Source organism: Saccopteryx bilineata, chromosome 4 (assembly GCF_036850765.1).
Source record: "Saccopteryx bilineata isolate mSacBil1 chromosome 4, mSacBil1_pri_phased_curated, whole genome shotgun sequence".
Taxonomy (NCBI): Eukaryota; Metazoa; Chordata; class Mammalia; order Chiroptera; family Emballonuridae; genus Saccopteryx; species Saccopteryx bilineata.
This window is the reverse complement of record NC_089493.1, coordinates 280,102,107-280,125,662: the sequence shown is the minus strand read 5'-3', so window position 1 is coordinate 280,125,662 and position 23,556 is coordinate 280,102,107. Positions and strand designations below refer to the sequence as shown.

The 23,556-nt window shown below is 51.0% G+C and overlaps 1 protein-coding gene across 1 annotated transcript in view; it reads right to left on the bottom strand.

Annotated features, from left to right (window-relative positions):
* Window positions 1–21,537, bottom strand: part of TEKT5 (tektin 5) — a 35,229-nt gene extending 13,692 nt beyond the window's left edge. Inside the window, exons 1-5 of the mRNA XM_066278251.1 lie at window positions 20,962–21,537; window positions 17,858–17,941; window positions 16,980–17,050; window positions 12,333–12,476; window positions 8,204–8,426 (exon numbers count right to left, since the gene is read on the bottom strand). Of these exons, the coding sequence (XP_066134348.1) occupies window positions 8,204–8,426; window positions 12,333–12,476; window positions 16,980–17,050; window positions 17,858–17,941; window positions 20,962–21,537 (1,098 nt within the window). The remainder of the gene's footprint in view (window positions 1–8,203; window positions 8,427–12,332; window positions 12,477–16,979; window positions 17,051–17,857; window positions 17,942–20,961) is intronic.
* Window positions 21,538–23,556: the final 2,019 nt, after the last annotated feature.

Sequence of the window (23,556 nt, the reverse complement as noted above, 5' to 3'; positions counted from 1 at the left end):
TGTTGTATCCTAACTCAAAGTCACTACACAGGATGCACTAAGCACATATCTGCTTCAGGGATGGGGAGGAAATTTACAAGTATCTATTGCACGCCTCCACCTGGGAGACACACCTGGAGGGCTAGTTAAAATTCAGATGGCTGGGCCCCAGAGTTTCTGATTCAGAAGGTCTGGAGTGAGGTCTGAGAATTTGCATTTCTAACAAGTTCCCAGGGGACGCTGCTGAGCTTGGGAGCCACTGGTCTGAACACCGAACCTCAGGCTCTTACTCTTGGTGGGAAGGCTGGGTGCCCAGGCCACACCCCAACCAATGAAATCAGAATCCCTAGAGCTGGGACCCGGGCATCTGGGTGACTCCAGCGTGCAGCCACGCTCCAGACCTGCTCAGCTTTACCCTCTCTCTCATCAATCCTCATAGCTGGGAGGAGTAGTCCTTCTTATAGACTAAGAAACTGAGGTTCAGATCTTTCCCGAGATCCCTTAGCTGGACCAAAATTCAACCCTGGTCTTTGATTGCAGACACCATGTTCTTTCAGTCACTTTGCTTGCTCCTCCCCTTCAGCAGGTCATCAATGTTTAGACCTAATATTCATTGAGCACGTATGAGGTGACTGTGGCTGCTGCCCTCCTCTGACAACTATTTGCTTATTTATTACTCCCATTTGAAAGCGGGGAAACTGAGGTGCGGGGGAGGGGCACATAGCCAGGAAGTGCTAGAGCCAGAGTCGAACCCCGCCGTCTGCACTGCACTTGGGGCTCACGTTCCGGGGATAAAGGATGTCGAGGGGAAGGGGAATCTGGACCAGGGTGAGGTCAGCACGTGCGGAAGCCGGGAGTGTAGGCAAGGCTGGGCCGCAGGTCCCAAGCAGGCAAGCAGCCGAGGACCCAAGGCAGACAAGTCACAACTCGGAAGAAGTTAGAAGACTGCTGGGACATACTATACTCACGAGATGCCCAGGAAACCCTCTGCCTCATCCAGGCTACACCTTATATTTTTTGGTCTCAGCAGTAACTAATTCCAATGATTGCCCGCCCAGGGTGCCCAGACAAAATATATGATTGGCTAATACCAACTGTGGAGCGCAGTGGAAAGAGGGAATAGTTTCCTTGAGTATCAGTGGCATTCACAAAATGGGCTCAAGACAGCCTCATTTGTACTGCCCTCTGCCCGTCCTGTGCCATGCTGACCTTCACTCATTCTCCTACCCCCTCCCGTCTGGTCCCTCCAGCTTCCTGCACTTGCTGGCGACCTTGTCAGCTCTAGGCCTGGCTCCGCCCCCTGATTCCAGCAGCTCCTCTCCCATTTGGCGGAGTGTTGCTGTGGACAGATGCTGGTGATGCTCCCCTCACCTGGCTCTCACGGACCCCCTCATGCCGGGTGTCCCCAGGCCCATGTTGCCCAGGCACAATGATGAAACCTGAGCCCGTGTGACCCTGGAGAGCCTTTGACTCTTCTTGGTACTCAGGTGGCTATCAGGCTAAGAGACCTACCACATGTGGCCCTGAGGTTTTTCCTGAGAGTGAACTTGCCAAACCCACATACTGTCTATACACTTATTGAATATTTTTCTTTAAGTTAACTCCTTCGATGGTGTTTGAAATGGAATGTTTATATGGAAGTAGAAAGCTAGTATCCCTTGCCATTAATAGAGAGCCCCGTAACAGTTGAGGAAATAGAAAAAAGAAAGTTAATTCTAACTAGGTCCTGTTGCCTTTGAAAGGATCAGCGCCTGCCGGAGGCTCGACGCTGGCTGTTATGATACAAAGGGAGACTGCAAATGAGAGAGGGGCTCCCACAAACTGGATCAGCAGTCTTGCTCCTGGACACTCTCAAAAGGAGCGTTCCTGAAGAGAACTTTCTCACCGAGAGGCAGTGGTGAGTAGAGTAAGGCCGGCCCCTGCCCTTCCTCCCCAGACTGCCCGTGGGGGCCAAGGGCTTCACTTCCCCCGGGGCTGAGACAGTTTTAGAACCGAGCCAGTCAGTAGCTTGGCTGCAGCACCGGCGGCGCTGGAAGGGATCCGGCTGCTTGCAAAGCACAATAGCATTTCCCACTCCACAATGGGTTCCAGACCCCTTTGGACAAACAGAGCAGCTGGCAGCAGGCACCGGGGCCTCTGATGGCTAAGCTGGCTGGCTGCAGGCCCTCACCCCTCAGACACCGCGCCTTCCTGCCCTGGTATTGCCTCCCAGGCAAGGGCTGGTTCTGCTGGTGTGAATGACCACCTGGGAGTCAAACCCCCGCTGTCAGAGCGAAGCCTTTCAAGGTTCAACCCACAGCCCCCCCCCTTCCCGTGCTCTGTTAAACTCTTTCCACGCCTGGCCGCTCTCATGTGTCTGCTTCCCTGCATCCCCTCTGATGCACAGAGCAGGCTGTGCCCAGGTACAGCGGGCTGGCCCCGGGCGAGTGAGGCCAGGTCGTGATGGCCGCGATGGGACTGAGGCAAACGAGGGGCCGGGTCCTGTCCGAAGAGGTGCAGTGGCCACTCACCTCCTTCCTGCTGTTCCCCTGTAGGAAAGGAGGCTCCGAGTTGCTAGAGCTACCGATTTCTCAAGAGATCCTGGCAATCTGTGCGCAACTGTTCATAGCAGCCCCGAACTGGAATGTCCATCAGCAGGTGATTGGATAAACAAATGGTGGTATATGGGCGCCAGACATACTAGGGTGTACATACAATGCAACATCCATACAATACCTACTCCTTAGCCATAAAAAAGAATACACCAGGAACCTCAATTATGCTGAGTGAAAGACAGCGAACTAAAAAAAGAAAGTACATAGGATATCCCTCCCTTTATATAAAATTCTAGGAAATGCAAACTAACCTACAGTGACAGCAACGAGTGGCTGGGTGGGACTCAGGCGGGAAGGGCAGGAGGGAGCGATGACAAAAAGGCACAAGGAACCCTTTCCTTTGTTCCCTGCCTTGATTGAGGGGGTGACCGCGTGGCAAAAGAAATGGCAAAACTCCTCAAACTGTACACTTGAAATAACATGCATCTAATTATGTGTCAAGCAGAAATAAAGCTGTTAAGAGAAGAATGTGAGAGTCAAATAAGATGCGGACTACTTGTGTTTATCCTGATTTAAACCCTCCGTCAACACTCGCTTGGGATTCGCCGGGCCCCACGCTCTACGGCTGCAAAGGTGAGCGGTGCTGAGAAATTCTCCTGACAACAGTGGTACAGGCTGGCCTGGCCACCGTGAAGATGGTGAGCCACAAACAGGGGCAGGTGTTAGCCAGACAGAGCCTGCCGCCTGCCCTCTCCGGCTAAATGCTCAAGGCTTTCTGAAGAATCTAAAGTAATTGAACTTTTTTTTTCTCTGTAAATCCAGCTGGCCTACTCCAGGACCGAATGCCCTCTTACTAGCTGCCCGCTAATCAGTTGGCCGCATCCAATGCAAACAGAGCCGTTAGGAGATCACAGCAATGATCCAGGCCAGAGGTGGTGGAGGCCCAGGTCTGGGGGTAAGCAGAGGAGGGCGTGAGACGGGATGACAGTCTGCAAGGAGAACCAATCAGGTTTGCTGATGGAATGGATGTGCGGTGGCAGATAGACGGACTCCAAGGTTTGGGACTGAGCACCTGGAAGCGTCTGGAAGCTGGAGCCACCACCAGTGGAGGATGTGGGAAGTTGGAAGCTGGCTCCTCCTGTTTCCCGCCTCTGACTGCAAGAGAACCTACAGCCGGTGTGGGAGTGAGCTGTGGAGGGGAAGCAGAGAAACCCAACCTATCTGATGCTCTGACAATCTGATCAAAGCTGTGCTTCTGGCTTGTCCTGATCCCTCAGCTAATAACATCATTTATGTCAACCCCGTTAACAACCAAGATGGGAAAGTGACATTTGACTCAAGGGCACACATTGCAGAGGGGTGGCAGGCAGCCCAGAGGGTGCCCGCACAAGTTGGGATCCTATGATGGGGTAAGCTGGTCTGACCCCGTGCAGGGGAAACGACGGGGCTTGGCCTGGAAGCTTGGGAGCAAAATGCTATTAGAGAAAACCTCCTTTAGGATTGGATGACACAGGCTTGCCTTTTAGAAGGATTTGGTTCTCCTAATATTCTGAGTCTGGAAGAGGGGAAGAAAGAGGGAATAGGAGGGAGAGGGAGGGAGAGAAGGGAAGGAGACAGCTGCTTACCCAGATGTTTATCAAAGCCAAAGCACTCTACACCCTAGACTCCCGCTACGTCCTACCACCCAGCTCAAAATGCAGGTTCTCAGGCCAACCCGGACGTGCTGGATCAGAATCTGCATGTTGGTGCAATCCCCAGTTGATACTGGTGAGTTCCACATGCACACGAATACTGGAGACACACGGGCCTCCATTGCTGTTTTCTAAGTGTCAGACTTTCCCCTGCCATCCCCACCATTTTTGCTGCAGCTCCTCACACCATGTGTAACATGATTAACAATCTTTTCTGCAAATCAATTCATTAAAAAAAAAAAGCCTTAAATGTGTTTATTTAAAGATAACACTTTCTACCACCATCATCACTGAAAAGTCAGCATCACTTGCCGTCAGTGGAAGTCACCATAACAATGCAGGAGAGAAGATGAAAGTAAAACCAGGCTGCTTCAGCTCTGGCTGGACCTGCTGCCTGCCCACAGCATCAGCCTGAGGGCCACACTCTGTTCAAAGGGAGATCAGCCCGTGTTCGAGTGGAGATCCAGCACCCGATCAAGACCTTCCTCTTGATTCCCTTTGACATCATCACAAAGATGGAAAAAGAACTGAAGAAGGAATAACTTTCTCACCGTGTGATTCAATTATCTTAATCCTGCGTCCATGTCACACACCTGCTACTATCTCCCAGGCCAGGGTCAGGTTCCTACAACTTTAAAATAAGCGCTATTCTATTGCAGTGTCCCTGCCCCCGTACTTCTTCCCCATCTTTTCCCGTATTTAGAGTCTTCCTCCTAAAAGGCACATTCAGGCCCTCGCTGGCTGACTCAGTAGATAGAGCATCAAGCCTGGCATATGAATGTCCTGGGTTCGATTCCCAGTCAGGGCACACAGGAGAAATGACCATCTGCTGCCCCAGGCACTGAGAATAGCTTGTCAGTCCGAGTGTCAGCCTCGGGTGCTGAAAATAGCTTGGTTGATTCCAGATCAGCCATCAGTCCCAGACAGAGGTTGCTAGGTGGATCCCAGTGGCGGCGCATGAGGGAGTCTGTCCCATTATCTCCCCTCCTCTCACTTAAAAATAAGAAAAGGTACATTCAGCTGGGTAATTCAATGCAGGTGGGAACTTATCTGGAGCTTATCCCCCAGGACCCTGGCTCTCAGGAGGGATCCATTCTCAAAGGCAGCAGCCCACCTGGTGGTCATCAACTGCTTTAGCCCAGAGAAGTCACCAGCTTCTCTTTTAGCAATGGTCAATATGACCGAAAGATACCCCAAATTCCCAAAGTGCAAAGACAAAGAGTACAAGGATGAGCACTGAGGACAAGTTACAAGGTTTGGGGTGTGGCCTTGGGGATGGAACCCCAGAATTGTGGTGAACAGCGTAGACGGTCTACACATCCCCAAACCCCTGGACGGATGTCTGAATGGATGCTGTGTAAACCTGTTCTTTCAAAGTGGATTTCCATGACCACTTGGGCCATAATTTAATTGCTTTGCAGCACAGGTGATGATGGGGGCCTAGAATTTCCAGAAATGCCTCTCGCCAAGGGGAATCAGGCCAAGCTCACCAATTCGCAGTTTAAATTTTAAAGGGAGCATTTCAAATCCTCAGCTGAAGCAAACTGTTGAAAGATGATATGGTTGCTATGTATTTATCTTTATTACATCAACTCCTTTTTATATTATCTTAGGAAGACGTTGTGTGAGAGTCACCAACCAGAAGACAAGTCCCCTTGTTTCACAGGTGAGCCACCAGGACCCACCAAAGGAGCCTTCCCAAGTCATCCCCAGGCCTCAGACTTTGTGTCAGAAATATGACATGTATTTTACCCACTAAATGAAATGCTCATTAATAGAAAATGATTGCAGCCTGGCCTGCTAGAGCACTGACTTGGAACGCTGAGGTTGCTGGTTCAAAACCCTGGGTTTGCCCAGTCAAGGCCCACAGGACAAATGACAAGCAAGCAATGCACAACGAAAGGGAAGCAACTATGAGTTGATACTTTTCGCTCCCTGCCCCTCCTCTCTCTGTAAAATCGATCAATAAAATCTTTAAAAAAAAAAAAAAGGGAAGAAAACACTTGCAAAACAGCCAAAAAGTGGAATCAATCGAAGTGTCTATCGGTGGATGAATAAGTACACAAAATGTGGTCTATACAGTCAACCGACTATGATTCATCCTTACAGAAAGGGAATTCAGACAGAGAGGAAACTTGAAGACATTGTACTAAGTGACAAAAGTCCATCACAAAAGGACAAATACTGTATGATTCCACTAAGTACCTAGAGTCATCAAACTCATTGAGACAGGAAGTAGAATGCTGGTTGCCAGGGGTGAGGGAAGAGGAATGGGACTTACTGTTTAAAAGACGTGGAGTGTGGGCCCTGGCCGGTTGGCTCAGTGGTAGAACGTCGGCCTGGTGTGCAGAAGTCTCGGGTTCGATTCCCGGCCAGGGCACACAGGAGAAGCGCCCATCTGCTTCTCCACCCCTCCCCCTCTCCTTCCTCTCTGTCTTTCTCTTCCCCTCCCGCAGCCAAGGCTCCACTGGAGCAAAGATGGCCCGGGGGGTTGGGATGGCTCCTTGGCCTCTGCCCCAGGCGCTAGAGTGGCTCTGGTCGCAACGGAGCGACGCCCCGGAGGGGCAGAGCATCGCTCCCTGGTGGGCAGAGCGTCGCCCCCTGGGGCCCGGGCATGCCAGGTGGATCCTGGTTGGGCACATGCGGGAGTCTGTCTGACTGTCTCTCCCAGTTTCCGGCTTCAGAAAAATACTGGAAAAAAAATAAAATAATAAAATAAAAGGCATGGAGTGTGAACACAAGAGTTCTCCAGTTGGGGAAGGTGAAAAAGCGTTGTGGAGAGGGATGGGGGAGCTGGGTGCACAACGTGAAGGTATTTAACACGACCGGACTGTATTCTTAATAATGGTTGCTGGGGACTAAAAGTTTATCTCCCCAAATTCACATGTGGAAACCTAACCCTGTTGTGATGGTACTAAGAGGGGACTAGGTCATCAGTAGGTTTATGAATGGGATTAGTGACCTTGTAGGAGAGACCTCTCAGAGCGCCCTTCTTGTCAGGGCACGGGGAGAAGACAAGTCTACGAACCAAGCAGGGTCTCCCCAGACAGCAAGTCTGCCTGGGCCCTGATGCTGGACTTCCAGCCCCCAGAACTGTGAGAAATAAATTCCTGTTGTTTATAAGCCACCAGCCGATGGTGCTATGTTATAGCAGCCCAATGGACTGAGACAATGGCTATTTTTAATGTATATTTTACCACAATATCAAAAATGATTTTTCCCTACAAAAAGAGAGAAAGAAGATGCTTTAAAAAGCCTTCACACATTCATGCATCATTCCTTTAAAAACCATCAGTTCAAAACTCATCGTTGTGATTCCTTTCCCTCGTCGCACAAAGATGGAGTGTCTGCTGTGTGCCGGGCAGTACACTATGCAAGGGGTGGGGGGGGTACAAGGCTGAGCCAGGAGAGGGGCTGCGGCCTCCAACAGGCTGTCTAACTTTATATGGAGCTTGGGGATAAATTCCACGCAGGGAAGACTTCCCCAGTGGCGTGAGACAGCACGGCACGTTGGAGTAAGGGAGTGGTGAAGGGGGCAGGTCAGTGTGGGAGCCGCAGGGCATAGCGACACAGTTAGACAGTCCTTCCCACTCCTCAGGTTCAAAAAGCACCCCACCCCTCAACACGGGTCCTGATGCTACTGAAACCCTACAAAGGTCAAAAGGTCACATTTTCAAAGACGCTGATGTGAATGAAAATCTGCTCAGACCTGGCCCCTGGGGCTCTGATGTCCATACCCACCCCAGCCTTTGGGCGCTGTGGTGACAGCCCAACTGAGCTGCAAGCTCCTACATCCAGAGAGGGGGGGGAAGATTTACCCCTAGGTGCTCCAGTCCTCCGAGGGAGCTCACAGCCCGTGCCCCCTTCTGCTGGACAGACTCACAGACTGTGGGGCAGGTGGGACCGTTTCAGCAGCTGGGGCGGGCAGACAGCTCCACCCGCTGCTGCTGAGACCACGGGAGGAAGATGAGGCTGTGACAGCGGCGGCGACTCACTGACCTTAGCCAGCTGCGTCTGCAGCTTATTCTTCGCATTGGTCACCTCGGAGATGCGGGCGTTGAACGCCAGGTTGGTGTTAGTGAACTGATTCCACATCTGATCCGACAGGGTCTCCAGGAGTCTCGCAGCCTCCTCCTGCAGCCGGATGGTGTTGGCCCGCATGTTCTGCGAGTGCCTGATGTTGTCGTTACTGAACTTGGCCCAGGTCTCGGGCACGGAGATCCTGCAAGAGGCACAAGGGTGAATTTCACACAGGTGAGGATCAGGAGGGTGTGGTAGGCCTTAGGGACCCCCAAAGCCCGGGCTGGCAGCCTCGGCACTCAACACCTGGTAGGGGATCAGACTGTTGAGGGGGCCGCCCTGTGCACTGGAGGGTGCTCGGCACCCCTGCCCTCTGCCCTCCAGATGCCAGCAGCAATGCACTCCAGTGTGACAACCAAAAAATGATGTCTCTACATTGCCAAATGTTCCTCGAGGGAGGAGGCGCAATGAACCCCACTTGAGAATCACTGGACTAATCCAAACCCCTCGTCGTATAGGTGAGGCCACTGCAGCCCAGAGAGAGCAGCAGCTTTCTTTGGTGAGTTACAGGAGAGGAGAGATTCCCAGAAAAGCTCTTTTCTGTAACACTTCCTCCGCCGCCACCACCAAAACCACAGAGACAAGGCACGTGATGCTGGCTGCAGGGTCCCTTCAATTCAGGGGTAAGCATGTAGCCATGTCACTTACACTGACTTATTGGTTCAATGAATGTTCTTTGAACACCTACCATATGCCAAACCTTGTTCTAGGCACTTGGTATAGAGCCATGAACAAGAAAAGCAACATCCCTGACTTCGCGGCGATATCTTTCCAGTGATGAGAGGCAGACAAAACTAAAGATGTTTACACATGGTGTTATATACTGTCAAGGAATTTGGAGCAGATAAGAGAGAGATAAATGGAGAAGGGCCATTATATGTCAGGGTCACAGAGGGAAATAAACGGAATGTACACTCAGAGAGTGTTGAAGTGCTTATGAATTAGCAATTGCATGGAGTCGTCACCACCCGAGCTGTGAAAGGCAAGTGGAGATGGATAGGTAGGGGAGGAGGAGCCCTGGAGGACCGCTGGAAGGGACGAGGAGAGGGAGCAAAGTAGGATAAACCCACAACATCTTCCTCCTCCTGTCTTCCCTCCATCTCCGGCTGGTGACCCTCCTATTGGCTAAATGCAACTGGAAACCAGATGGCAACGAGCCAGAAGGCAGTCCACAAAGGGCAGCCTCCCCCCTAGCAAGCAGCTAAGGAACAAACCAGGGAGGTGAATGGAGACACAGACTACTTTAAGAAGGGCAGGCAGGGAAGGCTTCTTGGAGGCGGTGGCTGATAAAGGGATTCAGTTTAGGCAACAGAAAGTTCTTCCTGCAGGTATATAAATCCCCACAACAAGCAACCAACCAGCAAGCATTTTCCCTTGGGAAAGAGTTTGAGAAGGGGGAAAAGGCAGGTCTTTGAGCTGGCTTCAGCTCCTGGGTAAACCAGATGAGGTCATTTTTCAAGATCTTTTCTAGCCAAGGAGTCTTGATTTTTATTCTCAGGCAGTAGGGAAAAAGAGACTGAATTTTCTGAAGTAGAAGTGTCTTTTCAGACTTTCTAACACAGCCTTCAATTGTATGGTGAATAAAAAAATGTTAAACACAGTATAACATGTGGTGGTTTTGTCTGGCTTTTGCAGGAGTTAAAATCAAGCGATACACAGGGGCCCTGGGCTTCTGAAGACAGGAGAGGACACTGTGTCTGATTCAGAGCTTTCATTTCAAAAAAGTCCTGAGGCTCAGAGAAGTGAAGTGTCTTTCCCAAGGTCACACAGCTGCTCACCATTGGATGAGGAAGGAGGAGGTGCCAAGGACAGCAGATAGCGACCAGCAGGTTCACCCCGCAGCTGAATGGTGCTGAATGGGGCTTGTCACTGTCAGCAGCAGCTCCTGCGCCCTCGCCCTCCTCTGGAGCAGACAGCTGAGCTCCGCAGAGAAAATAACCAGCGTAATCACATTCTCCCTGCGGGGAGTTTGCCAGAGGCAGCCTGTCTCCTCACAGGTGGTGTGCCTCCAGAGGTCTGGGACGTGCTTTCTGTAGCCTGTGCCCTCTAATGGCTGAAGAGGCAGAGACAGCAGGCTTCGTGGGGAGGCAGAAAGGCGTCTGGATAAAGCTCACGGGCACAGTGTCCATCTAGTGTGGGCTCCTACCATGGCTCTGCCGCTCACTGTGAGACTGGGCCAGTCGCTTCACCTCTCTGAGCCTTAGTTTCCTTATTGTAGAAGGGGATAATAATGGTGCCTACCCCCTGTGGTTGTTGAGTGACTGAATGTGAATCCCCTATCAGGGGCTCCTGACTATAGTAAACACTCAATAAATATTTATGATTCATGAGATGCTGTGCGTACAGCTCTCAGCAGGTGCCTGGGACACAGGAAACGCCAGGTAAAAGGCATCCACTATCATCATCACCATCATCAGTTAATCCATGGCAACGGAACTGCGGTGAGAACAGACACTGCAATTCAGAGTCTTCAAACATCTTTCAAGCTGCCCAGACACGGCCTTGTCTAAGAAACCCCAAAGAAAAGCCCTGAGCTAGCACATCTAGGGGGCGATTAGTCACCACAAACAGCAGTGGAGGCGTTGGGTGAGAAACTTTAAATAGCAGCCCCTCCTGGGCATGGAAATCAGAGTCTCTGCCCACTGGCCTGGCCGCCCAGGTTTCAGGGAGGCATCTGTGTGGGAAGGGAACCTTCTGGACTCCGTCCTGATGGGCAGTTGCAGATGAGGGCACTGAGCCCCCTGAAGTCCTGCTCGGCTTGCCAGCGCCATGGGGGCGTTAACCTTGTCAGGAAAAGAAAGGTCCCCAGGAGTTGTCATTGCTGAAAACTCCAAAGGGTCTCCTCAACACTTCCATGTTTCCTAAGATCCAGAAAGTGACCTTGGTCCAGGAGACTGCCAACAAACTCTTTCCCTTCTTCTCTCTCCCCTTCCTCCCTTCCTTTCGTCCATCTTCCCCCTCCCTTCCCCCTTTCATTCATTCTTTCATTCAACAAATATTTATTGTACACCTACTATGTGACCAGCACAAACCTTTGCACTAAGAAAATTTTTAGGAGACAAAAATAGACACCACCTTTCACTGGCTCACTCAATATCTCTCTGTCTCTGTCTCTCTGTCTCTCTCTCTCTCTCTCCAGCCTTCAAACCACTGCCTGGGAAAGCAGGCTGCAGTTCTGCAGAAGTTCTGGGACACTGTGACATGCCCACAACAGTACCCAGCATCCAGAAGGCTCCTACCTACCTCATAGCTGCTGTGCTGAGAAAATGAGCTCATACAGCAAGTGCTCAATAAGTGCTGGCTGCTGTCATTCCCCTACATGAGGCTCTGTGCTCAGCACTGCACATGCCCACATTCTTATATTCATAGCACCTCTGGGAGGTGGGCACTGTTATTACTCCAGTGCTATAGACGAGGAAACAGGGGCCCACGGGGACTAAGCAATTTCCCCAGCGCCAGCATCGAGGCGGGAACGGAGCCTGCAGAGTGCCCTCTTTGCCACTGTCACCACTGCTGGACATCAACTGGCTCTCCCAGCCAACCTTGACTTCCGCCTCCCTCTGGGTACCAGCATTTTGTTGTGGGATTTGTCTGTGGCATCGCCAGTTGAGGTGCCCCAGCATGTCCTGGCCCAGCATCACGGGCTGTGTGACCCTCACTAAGCCTGGTGCTTGCTCTGTCTTGCTGGAATCTGAATCTTGGGCAAAGTGGGCAAGAGTGGAAAGACGGTGGTGCTCTGGCAAACTAGCTGATTAGTCCTCACTTCCTGGCTCGTCCACACTGCCAGGGCCTTCCCCTCCGGCCTTCCCCTGGAGTCTGTGGCTCCCCACAGCCTTCCAGTATATTCCAGCTTGTCCTAAGTTTTCGAGCCAGACTCGGATGCTGTGGGTTGCAACAGAGGATCCCCGTTCAACCACAGCACCTCCCACTTGACTGGTGCATGATGCCCTTTTACGGCTGCCTGGCAGGAGACTCGGAAACCCTCACTGCCACTGGCCATGACCAGATGGGACCATGACCAGATGGGGACCAAGAGCCCGGTACTTACGTGCCATTGACCTTCTCCACGCCATGGAAGAAGTTGATGCTGTCTGACGTGTTCCTCAGGTTAAAACATTTTTCATCGATAAATTGGGCCGAGCTTTTGTCCTCAAGGTCCCTCTCCAGAGTGTGCTGAGCGTCTCGGTTATCCCTGGGGTGGGTGGGCGTGGGGAATGTCAAGGATTTATCCCTGGATTGTGCTCTGTCCCCCCAGCAGCCTCTCAGCACTCTTCCCACCGTCATGCCCACACCACATTTCCAGGGCCTCCCCCCTACTCCTCCAACCTCTCCCCAATCCAAACAGACCTGTTGTCATTAGAACAGGGGTGAGCAAACATTTGCTGTAAAGGGTCAAATACTGTGGGTCATATAGTCTCTGTAGCAGCCACTCAGCTATGCAGAAAACAGTCATAAATAATATGTAAATGGTGAGTATGGCTGCATTCCAATAAAACTTCCTTTACAAAAACAGGTGATGGGCCAGCTTTGGCCCTCCAGCTGTAGTTTGCTGACCTGATTTAGAAGATATGAATTCACACTTTGGACAAAGCCTGGTATCGCTTTAAATCATGTGCCTTACCCTATGCCCTGCACAGAGGGAAAAGAACATGACTGAGACCCAGTCACTCACCTTAACTTTGCTCACCGATTTGTGTAAATAATACAGTAAAACTACATAAGGTACAGGATGGTAAGGGCAACAGTGCAGGTTTGTAAAAGATACAAAGTAATGTACAGGAGGGAGCCGTTAACTCAGGGTGAGGGGGTCATCAGGGAAGGCTGGGCTGGGTTTTCATAATAATAGGAGTAGACATTATGGACAAAGTTGGGTGGGGGAATAAGAATTCAAAGCTGAGGACACCACAGGCGCCAAAGCAGAGGAGCCAGAGACCTCCAAGGGTTTAGGGACCTATAGGCAGCTCAGTAAGGTCGTCAGAAGCAGGGACTCCACAGAGTTGAAGTTCAGTCTAGGATTGGGCGAGGCCAGGGGCTGGGCGGAGTCAAGGACTGGGTGGAGTCAGGGACTGGGTGGAGTCAAGGACTAAGCACTCAGGGATTGGGCAGAGTCAGGGATTGGGCAGAGTCAGGGACTGGGTGGAGTCAGGGATTGGGCAGAGTCAAGGACTGGGTGGAGTCAAGGACTGGGTGGAGTCAGGGATTGGGCAGAGTCAGGGACTGAGCAGAGGTGCCTACAGGCCACTGTTCAACAAACTCTAGATTGGAGAACCATTTCCATGCTGCTTGTCATATTCCCAGAGTACATATACTTATATTTACTTGATACTTTTTATTAGATCACTTTTAAAATATAAATTAGTATATTTTAAAAGGAAAGTGTCCATCACTGTCTTCAAAGGAAAACCAGTAATTTTTTTCATTAATAGGTTACCTCAAACATAAATACTAAGTAAGCACTAAAAGAATCCTAGCTAGAATCTGTTGTCTCTAGAAGGCTCATGCCTCAACCTTTTCCTGTAGCCCTCTTAATTGACTAAAAAGAGATTAGTCAGTGTTAGACACACCTAAGCATCAAGAGGGGCTTTCGCCTTGAAGGGCTCAGAAAACTGAAGACTAAGGGAATTGCTGACTGAGCAAGTTATGTCCAGACACCAACTAAAGTGACTGGTGCACACCTTACATTGGTCTCTCTCTTCCCCCGTCTATATCCTCTCATTCTCTCTCTTTTCTTCCCTTTCTCTCTCTCTTTTACACACACATACATCTTTGTCTCTTTCTGCCTCATCTTTCTTGGTTTCTCTCTTAGGGCCTGTGTGTGTGTGTGTGTGTATGTGTGTGTATGTCTCTCTTTCTCCTTCTCCCATTTGTCTCTGTTTATCTTTTTTGCCACTTTCTTTTTCTGTCATGGATACTGGGATCTGGTAAGACACTAGTCCCCAACCCCTAGGCCATGGACCGGTACCGGTCCACGGGTCATTTGGTATCAGTCCACAGAGAAAGAATAAATAACTTACATTATTTCCGTTTTATTTATATTTAAGTCTGAACAATGTTTTATTTTTTAAAAATGACCAGATTCCCTCTGTTACATCCGTCTAAGACTCACTCTTGACGCTCGTCTCGTAAGTTCGACAATTATATTTAAAAATACCACAGTTTTTACGCCAGTCGCATTATTTTATTTTGTGCATTTATCCGTCCCACCCTGAAGGCCAGTCCGTGAAAATATTTTCTGACATTAAACTGGTCCGTAGCCCAAAAAAGGTTGGGGACCACTGTGGTAAGGGGTTTCAAACAAATCAGGAGCAAGAGAACTAAATCCTGATGGTGGGCCCCACCTATCGGGATACTGAGGGGGCCATGTTAGGGCAGAAGGAACCATCCTGGACTCTTGGGGCCCTCTGAATTGGCAGAAATAGAGCTCCATTGTGTCTAATGTGTTAGCAGGTGGGCAAAGACCAGGATATAGGGAAAAGAACATGCACTAGAGGGGAACCTGGTCAGAATCCCTGACCAGCTGCTCCAGACTCCCGGCGCTGGCTAAGGAGGCCTGGGTAAAGATGGGACAGCCCCCATCTCCTGCGACAGGCCCATGATGGAGAGCCCGGCCCGGGCCAATGCTCACCCAGCTGCTGGTCCACCAGAAATGCCAGAACTTGGTTCTTGCCCAATCAGGAAGAGCCTTTCCTGCTTTGTTAGGGAGGCTGGTGAGCTGTCCAGATGGGGGTGTCAGTGCTCACCCAGAAAACCACAAATCAACAGCCCAGGCCTGCCTATGCCAGGTTGGCCACCTGAGTGGGTCAGCAGCAGAGCCTCCCCACAGGGGACCGGGACCCACCGATCAAGCTCTGGCTGCCTCCTGCACGATGACAGGCACCCTCTGAGAAATGGGCTGCTTCTCCTGACCCAACAGTCCCTCCCCAGGGTGGCCCACTCCGGTCCTGCAAGAGGGAACGTCCCTACACCTGCTCTCTGCCCGCGCTCTTGGCCCCAGCCGCTTCATCCCCTCAGTGTCCATCCAGGTGTCGCCTGCTCTTCTTTCCTCTCTGTCTGTCTGTCCCTCTCCATCTGTTTTTCCATCTCTAACCCACTCCCATGGTTTCTCTTTATCTGAACACAGCTGTGTCTCTCCTCCGTCCCTCTGTGTCCCTCTGTCTCCCAGCTCCACCCCGTCTCTGCTCATCGCTTCCTGTCTTTCCTTTTCCGTCTGTCCCTGTGGTGACAGTGCTCATTCTGCATTTCCCAGCTGATGGGGCTGTCCCACTCTGTCTCAGTCTCTCTGGTTCTCCCACCTCTCCCGCCTCGTCCTCCATTGCCTGGCGTTGCACCCTGGAAGAGCTCCCCAATTTCAAGACTGGGCTTTTATTCACTCTGCTGGTTCAAACTATCCCATTCCCCAAACTTCAGCCCTCCCGTCACCCCAATGCCGAGTTTTGTCACAGCCTATGTCAACAACAAATAGAAAAGCATTCACTTGCCAAATATATGTAATTGTAAAACTAAGGGCAATAAGAAGACAATGAAGACATTTGGCTGGCCAAACTTCCTGTTTAAATCCAAGTATTCAGGTTTTATTGAAAAGTGAATTAATTTATAGACACACATTAGGCAAAGAATAGTCCAAGTGGCAGGTGGCATTCTCAGAAATCAGGACAGAGGCACATAAACGACAGAATTTAACTCGACTGTCCCTTCAGCCACTGCTGTGTGTTGGCTAAAGTGATACCCCCCACCTCTGACGTCTCCCTGGACCTGCCCTTGACCACGCCCCAGCTCTGCTGGTAGCTTTTCAACACTGCCTTCGATGACATTTTGTTCTGGGCAATTCTCTCCAGTCCCTCCCATCCTGTTCTCACTGCATCAAGGAGTGGAGGGGCTGCCATGGGGTGGGGGTGACTGCTATTGCTTGGCACTAAGCCCCCAGAGCCTGTTTGCAAGCTGTCTGGCCCCTCAGCATCCCACCCGGGCTGCCCGTGTGCCCCAAGCAGCAGAGAGGAGAAGCCTTGGAAAGATTGTCAGTCTGCCTCTTGCTATCATTTATCAGTATCTGAATGAATGACAAGGAGAAGCTAGCTGCATGAGTTAAAGGCACGTACTCAGGTCAAGGGCTTAGCTGTGAGCCCCAAGCCTCCCTTTAATTATGGGGGAACCTCCTGGCTTGTCATGATACCAGTTACATAAACTTCCAAGAACTAAAAGCTGATTTCTTTTGAAGCCTCTTGGCCAAGGCACCCACCAGCTCCCCTCTGGAGATGCCAGGGCCCTTCACCTTGATGCCCGATGCCACCCACTCTCTGCCTTTTCTCAAGGTTCAGAACTCACACGGGGAAGCCTCGGGTGAAGAGGGGCCACAGGGAGGGCAATTTCTTTTGCTGAGGCCCTCGTTACAGGAACAGCCTGTGATGTGCTGACTCTTGAGAAGTCAGTGTAACATCCTATTCACAGAATGAAATCCCACTGGAAACTTCCTATTGACAGAATGAAATCAGCTATGTCGGTAGCATTTATGCCTCTGAAATTGACAAATGCTCCAAATCAGGATTTTTGTTTCCTTTCCAAGGGAGCTGGTTGTTAAACACTTACCAGTACACCACTGACCAAAAGAATCGCCTAGAACTGGGGGGCCATCTGGCTTGCCCCTCAAAACCCAGGGAACCCAAAACAAAGTCCAAGAGGGAGAGAAAGCAGCCCTTACCGCATCTGGATATCAATTCTTTGAGCTAGTTTTCTCATCTGTTCTTGGCAACATTTCAGCAGATCTACCTCCTGCAATGAAAATGTCAGAAAGAACGGTGCCCCTTAGACGTCTCCCAGGCCAGTGTCCCAGCCCTCACCTCTCATTGCCCACCCTCCCCCACACGAGCTGAGGTATCAGGCTGGGGTCTACTTCCTGCCACATGATCCCAGGGCCAGCCAGATAAGGGTTGATGGTGGAGCCTCCACATTCTACGCTCATTCTCTTCTATTTTTATATACTTCCAGATTAAAAGAAAATTTAGCCTGGCCTGTGGTGGCGCAGTGGATAAAGTGTTGACCTGGAATGCTGAGGTCGCCAGTTCAAAACTGTGGGCTTGCCCAGTCAAGGCACATACGACAATCAATGAACAACTAAAGGGAAGCAACTATGGGTTGATACTTTTCAACCACTCCCTGTAAAATCAATAAATAAAATCTTGGAGAAATTTTAAAAAAGGAAAATAAAGAAAATCTAGCACCTACTCCATGCTAACTACTCATTGATAGATTATTTTATCATTATATTAAATAATGTACACAAAGTGGCCCAGTGTGTGACATAGGGTGTGTGCTCAATAAACGCTAGCTCTTATTATTGTTCTTTACTGGTACGATAATGATGGTGCCCATTTTGAAGATGAAAAGACTGAGAGCCAAATGACCTTTCTTCCTGTTCCTAAACCACAACCTAGTCCCCACCCAGGACCCCTGCGCCCCAACGTTGCATGGGCTGACTCGTGTGGCTTCTGTTCTTGTCAGACTGCGTGGAAAACTCTCTGACTAGCTCGCCTTCCCTCTTTGCCTGGAGGGGCTGGGCACACCCAGGAGGCACCTTACCTTCATAAGGTTTTGCTCCACATTGTCATGGACCAACTCGATTCCTATCCTTTTCTCTCGGAGGTATAGACACTCCAGCGCCACCTGTAGGAAGCAGCGGGAAAGTGTGTGTTCTCCCTGTAGTCGCATGTACACCTGAGTGGAGGGACTGACGTCTATCTCGGCCATGATGTGTTTAATCCCCGGGAACCCTGGGTGCTCCACCTAGCCTCACCATCGTGCATCTGGGTGGGTTATGCCTCCCACCGCCAGGGGCGGGGTGTGAGATGCCATGGCTTCAGATGGGTCCAGTGCTGGTGCAAAGCTCTCAGGCTGGCTGTGCAGATAAGTCAGCTCGATGAGTGTAAAGCACTCAGAATACTGTCGATATTACCCGTGGATATACAGTTGAGCCTTAAACAACACGGTTTGAACTGCACAGGTCTGCTTATATGTGGGTTTTGTTTTTTAATAAAGTGTTAAATGTATTTTCTCTTCTTTATGATTTTCTTTTCTCTAGCTTACTTTACTGTAAGAATACAGTTTATTGTACATATAACATGCAATTTGTGTGTTAAATGGATTGTTATTGGTAAGGTTTCCAGTCAACAGTACACTGTAGTTAAGTTTTTGGGAAGTGAAAAGTTATATATGGATTTTTGGCTGCATGAGTAGTTGATGCCCCTAACCCATCACTGTCCAGGGAGTTAGTTGGATGTGAAAACTCATTTTTGGAACTCTCTAAATGGGGGTCGGGGTGTCAAGACCCAGTCAACCCTGCCACATGGCAATGGACCTTACTACTGTCGCGGGGACATGAGCAGAGTGGATGGGAAGACAGGAGAAGTGGCAGTTCAGGGGAGCCCCTGCAATGAGACTGAGAAAGAATGGGCTGGGCCACTCGCCTGTGATGTCACAAAAGGCAGCGGTGGGGGCAAGCAGTGGGCAGCGTGACACCTTGGTGTCAGCATGCCAGTGCACCCGGGAACTGAGGAAGGAAAGGGGTGCATTGACTCCACAAGGATTTCCTGAGCCCCTTCTCTGTGTCACCCTCAGACAAGGCACTGGGGCCACCGTAATAAACTGAACAGATGGCCCAACTGTACTGGAGTCCTCACAGAGGGGAGAGAACTCACACACGTCAACCCAGAAAAAAATCATTTCTGACTGTGCCAAGAGCTGTGATGAAACAGGCAGGGAGATGGGAGGCTGGGGCGGGGAGGAAGGGTGTCAGGGTGGTCAGGGAGGGCTCCTCTGAGGTAACAAACCATGACCTAAGTCATGAGAAGCAGCAGAGGTGTACAGGAATAATGCACCGGGAGGAGGGAGCAGCAAGTGCAAAGGCTGAGGGAGGAGGGGGAGCAGACCAGAAGACGGGGGACTGGAGCGGGCAAAGCGAGGCTGGAGTGGTGGGTGGAAGCTGGCTCGTGCGGCACTAGAGCCTGTGACCAGGAGTTTAGATATTAGGGTACGTGAGGAAGCCACTGAGGGGGGTTTAGCGGGAGTGGGGAGATCCAGTGTCATATTTAAAATCATCCCTCTGGCTGCTGTCTGGACAATGGGCTGGAGGGGAGCAGGAGTGGGGATGCCAGGAGGGAGCAGTCTCATTGGACCAAGGTGGAGGGAAGCAGATAGAACTGAGATGTCTCTGGTCCCCATGCTGCCACGTGGCTGTCTGAGGGGCCTCATGTGATGGGCAGAGCTAGGTTTTCCAGACAGGCTGGGAAGGAGAGCATAGATTTAGGGTGCTTCCCAGGGTCTCTGAGCAGCATGCCAGCCCACTCTCCTCCCAGGGGGGAAATCTGGGGGCATCAGGAAACAGTAGGACTCCTCCAACACCACCATAGTGGACGGAACCCGCGGTGTGTCTCCCAGGGGATCTGGAGGCAGGGCCTCTCCTACAGAAGTCCCCACACTGGACATGGAGCAGAAATGGCTTCAGGAAATTTCCAGGCAGGTGGCTCTGAGTCCCCACATACTCTGGGGAGCAACAGAACATCGTCCTCTGTGGCCAGGATCAGCTCCCCCAGCACGAGGCAGATAAGCTGCTTCCTTACCCAGTGTCCACTCCAGGACCCAGAGAAAACGCTCACTTGCCCAGACTCCTCTGAAGCCGGGGAGCCCAGGTAAGTGCCGGCAAATGGGCAAAGAAATGGAATCACATGATGGGCCTTCTGAAATCTGATCATCCCCAGAGACTGCAACACGAGATAGGAAACCCCTTGCTCGCAGGACAGCAGCTCCGTGCAAAGGATGGCCGAGCAGACGGGGAGGGGCCTTGTGGCATCAAGCAGAGGCTGCAGTTGCCTAGTCTGTTTCTCTCTAGAATCCTCACGTCTGTTTCTCTCTAGAATCCTCACTGGGGCAGAAAAAGAAATTCCTATTTCCTTGAGTCGCTGTAGTCGTACATCTGTTTACATGCCGCCAAAAGCCACCCTCACCGAGCCAGGATATGGCGGGAGACTGGGAGACCAAGGGAAGTGTCAAGAATGTCCGCACTCAGATATCTATTCAACAAAGACTCACTGAGTGCCTGCTATGTGCCACGCACTGTGCTAGGCTGGGAAGACATTCAGGTCACTGGTCTGGTCAACAGGCAGTCAGCATAGACATTGCTCTCTAAGGACCAGCACAGACATACAGGGACAGCACAGCCATCAGTCTTGAACACACTGATGACAAAGCAGACAAGAATTCCTGCCCTCGTGGCAGCTGTGTTCTAATGTGGGGAGAAAAACAGTAAATAGATAAATGTGTATATCACAGAGCACGTTAGAAGGTACTAAGGGCTCTGGAGAGAAACAGGGCAGTTGTTCTGAGTTATGTGCTCTAAAGACCACCACCCACACACGCAGACACACACGACTGTAATATCTTGATGGAACTCCTTTTGATGTAACCCCGAGGAGGAGAAGAAGGAATTCCATTCGGTGCAAGGAACCCTGATTTGATTGGGATTACCCTAAATTGACTGAGATTCTTATTTTCTCTCTTTTAAAATCTGATTCTAGAGGATGCTGCCGCTCAAGTCACCCTGCAAGGTGCCTGTCACTGTGCTCATCACTCAAGGGACAGGCAGGGGGCTGCATCACAGCGCCACAACCCCCTCCCTCACGCCAGCTCACCTGCAGCGGGCTGTTCACCTCCTCGGCCGCGCACTCCAGCCGCTTCTTGATGGTGTCCAGGCTCTGGTTCTCACCCAGAAGCCTCTCCAGCTCGTAGCTCAGCTCAGACTTCCAGAAGCCGATGTCCGACAGCCTCTGGCCCAGGTTCCGGCAGGTCCCCTCCTGCATCTGGCGGGTCAGCTGGTCCTTGTCCTGCATGAGCCGCACGGAGTCCCCCATCAGGCGGCCAGCCCACAGCCGAGCGGCCTCGGCGCCCCGCACCTGCAGCTCGTTGGACTTGTCCCAGTCGTGGGGGCTGTAGCGGCAGAAGAGTCCCGAGCGGAGCTCCGGCAGGACGGTGGGCGGCTTCAGAGTGCCTTGGCACGCGGCTCCCTGGTCCTGGCAGGCCTGGGCGTTGGAGATCCTGCACAAGAGGCTGGGTCTCCATGAGTTGAGGTAGCGGTACCCAGGCAGGTAATAGGGCTGGTAACATTCCTGGATGACTGGGCCCGGCGCAACCGGAGGCAGTGAACTGTAGCCACAGGTTTTCTTGGGCCCACAGTAAGCAGGGGTCTGAGTGGTTCCGAGAAACTCCATCCTTTCCCGTCGGCCCCACAAGGGCAAAACTATGCCCACGGAAGCCAAGGCACACAGCAAGGGAAGGAGCTGCCCTTAGGGACCTCTATGACTCCGCACTGCTGTCATAAAGCCTGGGGGTGGCCCCGGGCAACATGGCCCTTGCTCACTTTCATTCAGGTCAGCTGGGGCCATACTGTCCCAATCAAAACAAAAAAATCAACAAAGTGAATATGAGTTCCTCAATCCATAAAGTTGGAGATGCAAGAAATGACATTTATCTATATTCCCATAACCATCGAATTGGCCTTTCCAGGCCTAACTCTGCATATGGGAGAAAATTTAACGTAGTCTACTCCCATAAATGCAGCCAGCCCACTCAGGGCCAGTCTGGTCAGGGCTAGTTGTTTTCTTTCTGTCTTTTTCCCTAAGATGGCACCAAAGCAGAGCATCTGCAGCACGGACTACTCACTACTCAGCAGCCAAAATGAATAAACTCTCGCACAGGAAACAACACAAATAAATCTCAAATGTATTCAGCTAAGTGGAAGCAGCTAGATTCAAAAGGCCACATCTTGTACGATTTCATTTACATGACATTCTGGAAAAGGCAGATCCATAGGAACAGAAGACAGATCAGTGGGTACGGGGCAGGGGGCGGACAAGAACATTTGAGGATGGCAATAGTACTGTTCTATGTATATCTTGATTATGATTATGGTGGGGGTCACACAACTAAATGTATTTGTCAAAACCTGTAGAACGCTCTACTAGAAAAGGGTGAGTTTTACGGTACATAAATTATACTTCAATAAACCTGACCTTGTCTGGCCTGTGGTGGTGCAGTGGATAGAGTGTTGACCTGGAATGCTGGGGTCTCCAGTTCGAAACCCTGGGCTTGCCCAGTCAAGGCACATACGACAAGCAATCAATGAACAACTAAAGTGAAGCAACTATGAGTTGATCTCATTCACTCCCTCTGTAAAATCAATAAATAAAAAATAAATTAAATAAATAAAAATAAACCTGAAGCCCTGGCCGGTTGGCTCAGTGGTAGAGCGTCGGCCTGGCGTGCAGGAGTCCCAGGTTCGATTCCCGGCCAGGGCACACAGGAGAAGCGCCCATCTGCTTCCCCACCCCTTCCCCTCTCCCTCCTGTCTTTCTCTTCCCCTCCCACAGCCAAGGCTCCATTGGAGCAAAGTTACCCCAGGTGCTGAGGATGGCTCTATGGCCTCTGCCTCAGGTGCTAGAATGGCTCTGGTTGCAACAGAGCGATGCCCCAGATGGGCAGAGAATCGCCCCCTGGTGGGCATGCCAGGTGGATCCTGGTCGGGCGCATGCGGGAGTCTGTCTGACTGCCTCCCCATTTCCAACTTCAGAAAAATACAATAAATAAATAAATAAAATAATAAACCTGACCTTCATAAGGGGAGGGGAAGGGGTTAGGAGTTCCACGACTCAGTAGAGACCACGTCTATCTGGTTCGCTGTTAAGTCCCAGCACACCACTGAGTGAATGAATGGTGTCTAGATGAGAGTTTTATAATTTCAGAAGTATTCAACCCTCTGTTCTATACCAATATTTTAATCCCATTAAGAAAATTCCCCCTGCCTGACCAGGTGGTGGCACAGTGGATAGAGCTTTGGACTAGGATGCATAGGACCCAGGTTTGAAACCCCAAGGTCGCCGGCTTGAGTGTGGGCTCATCTGGCTTGCACGCGGGCTCACCAGCTTCAGCGCGGGGTTGCTGGCCTGAGCATGGGATCATAGACATGACTCCATGGTCGCTAATTTGAGCTCAAACGTCACTGGCTTGAGCAAGGGGTCACTCGCTCTGCTATAGCCCCCCGCCCCCCGTCAAGGCACATATGAGAAAGCAATCAATGATTCAATGATCAACTAAAGCAGTGAAGATTTGATGCTTCTCATCTCTCTCCCTTCCTCTCTGTCTGTCCCTCTCTGTCTCTGTCACAAAAAATAAATAAATAAAAAATTCCCCCTGCTCCTTGTCTGGTGGGAGTGGCAACAAGATCTTAAGGT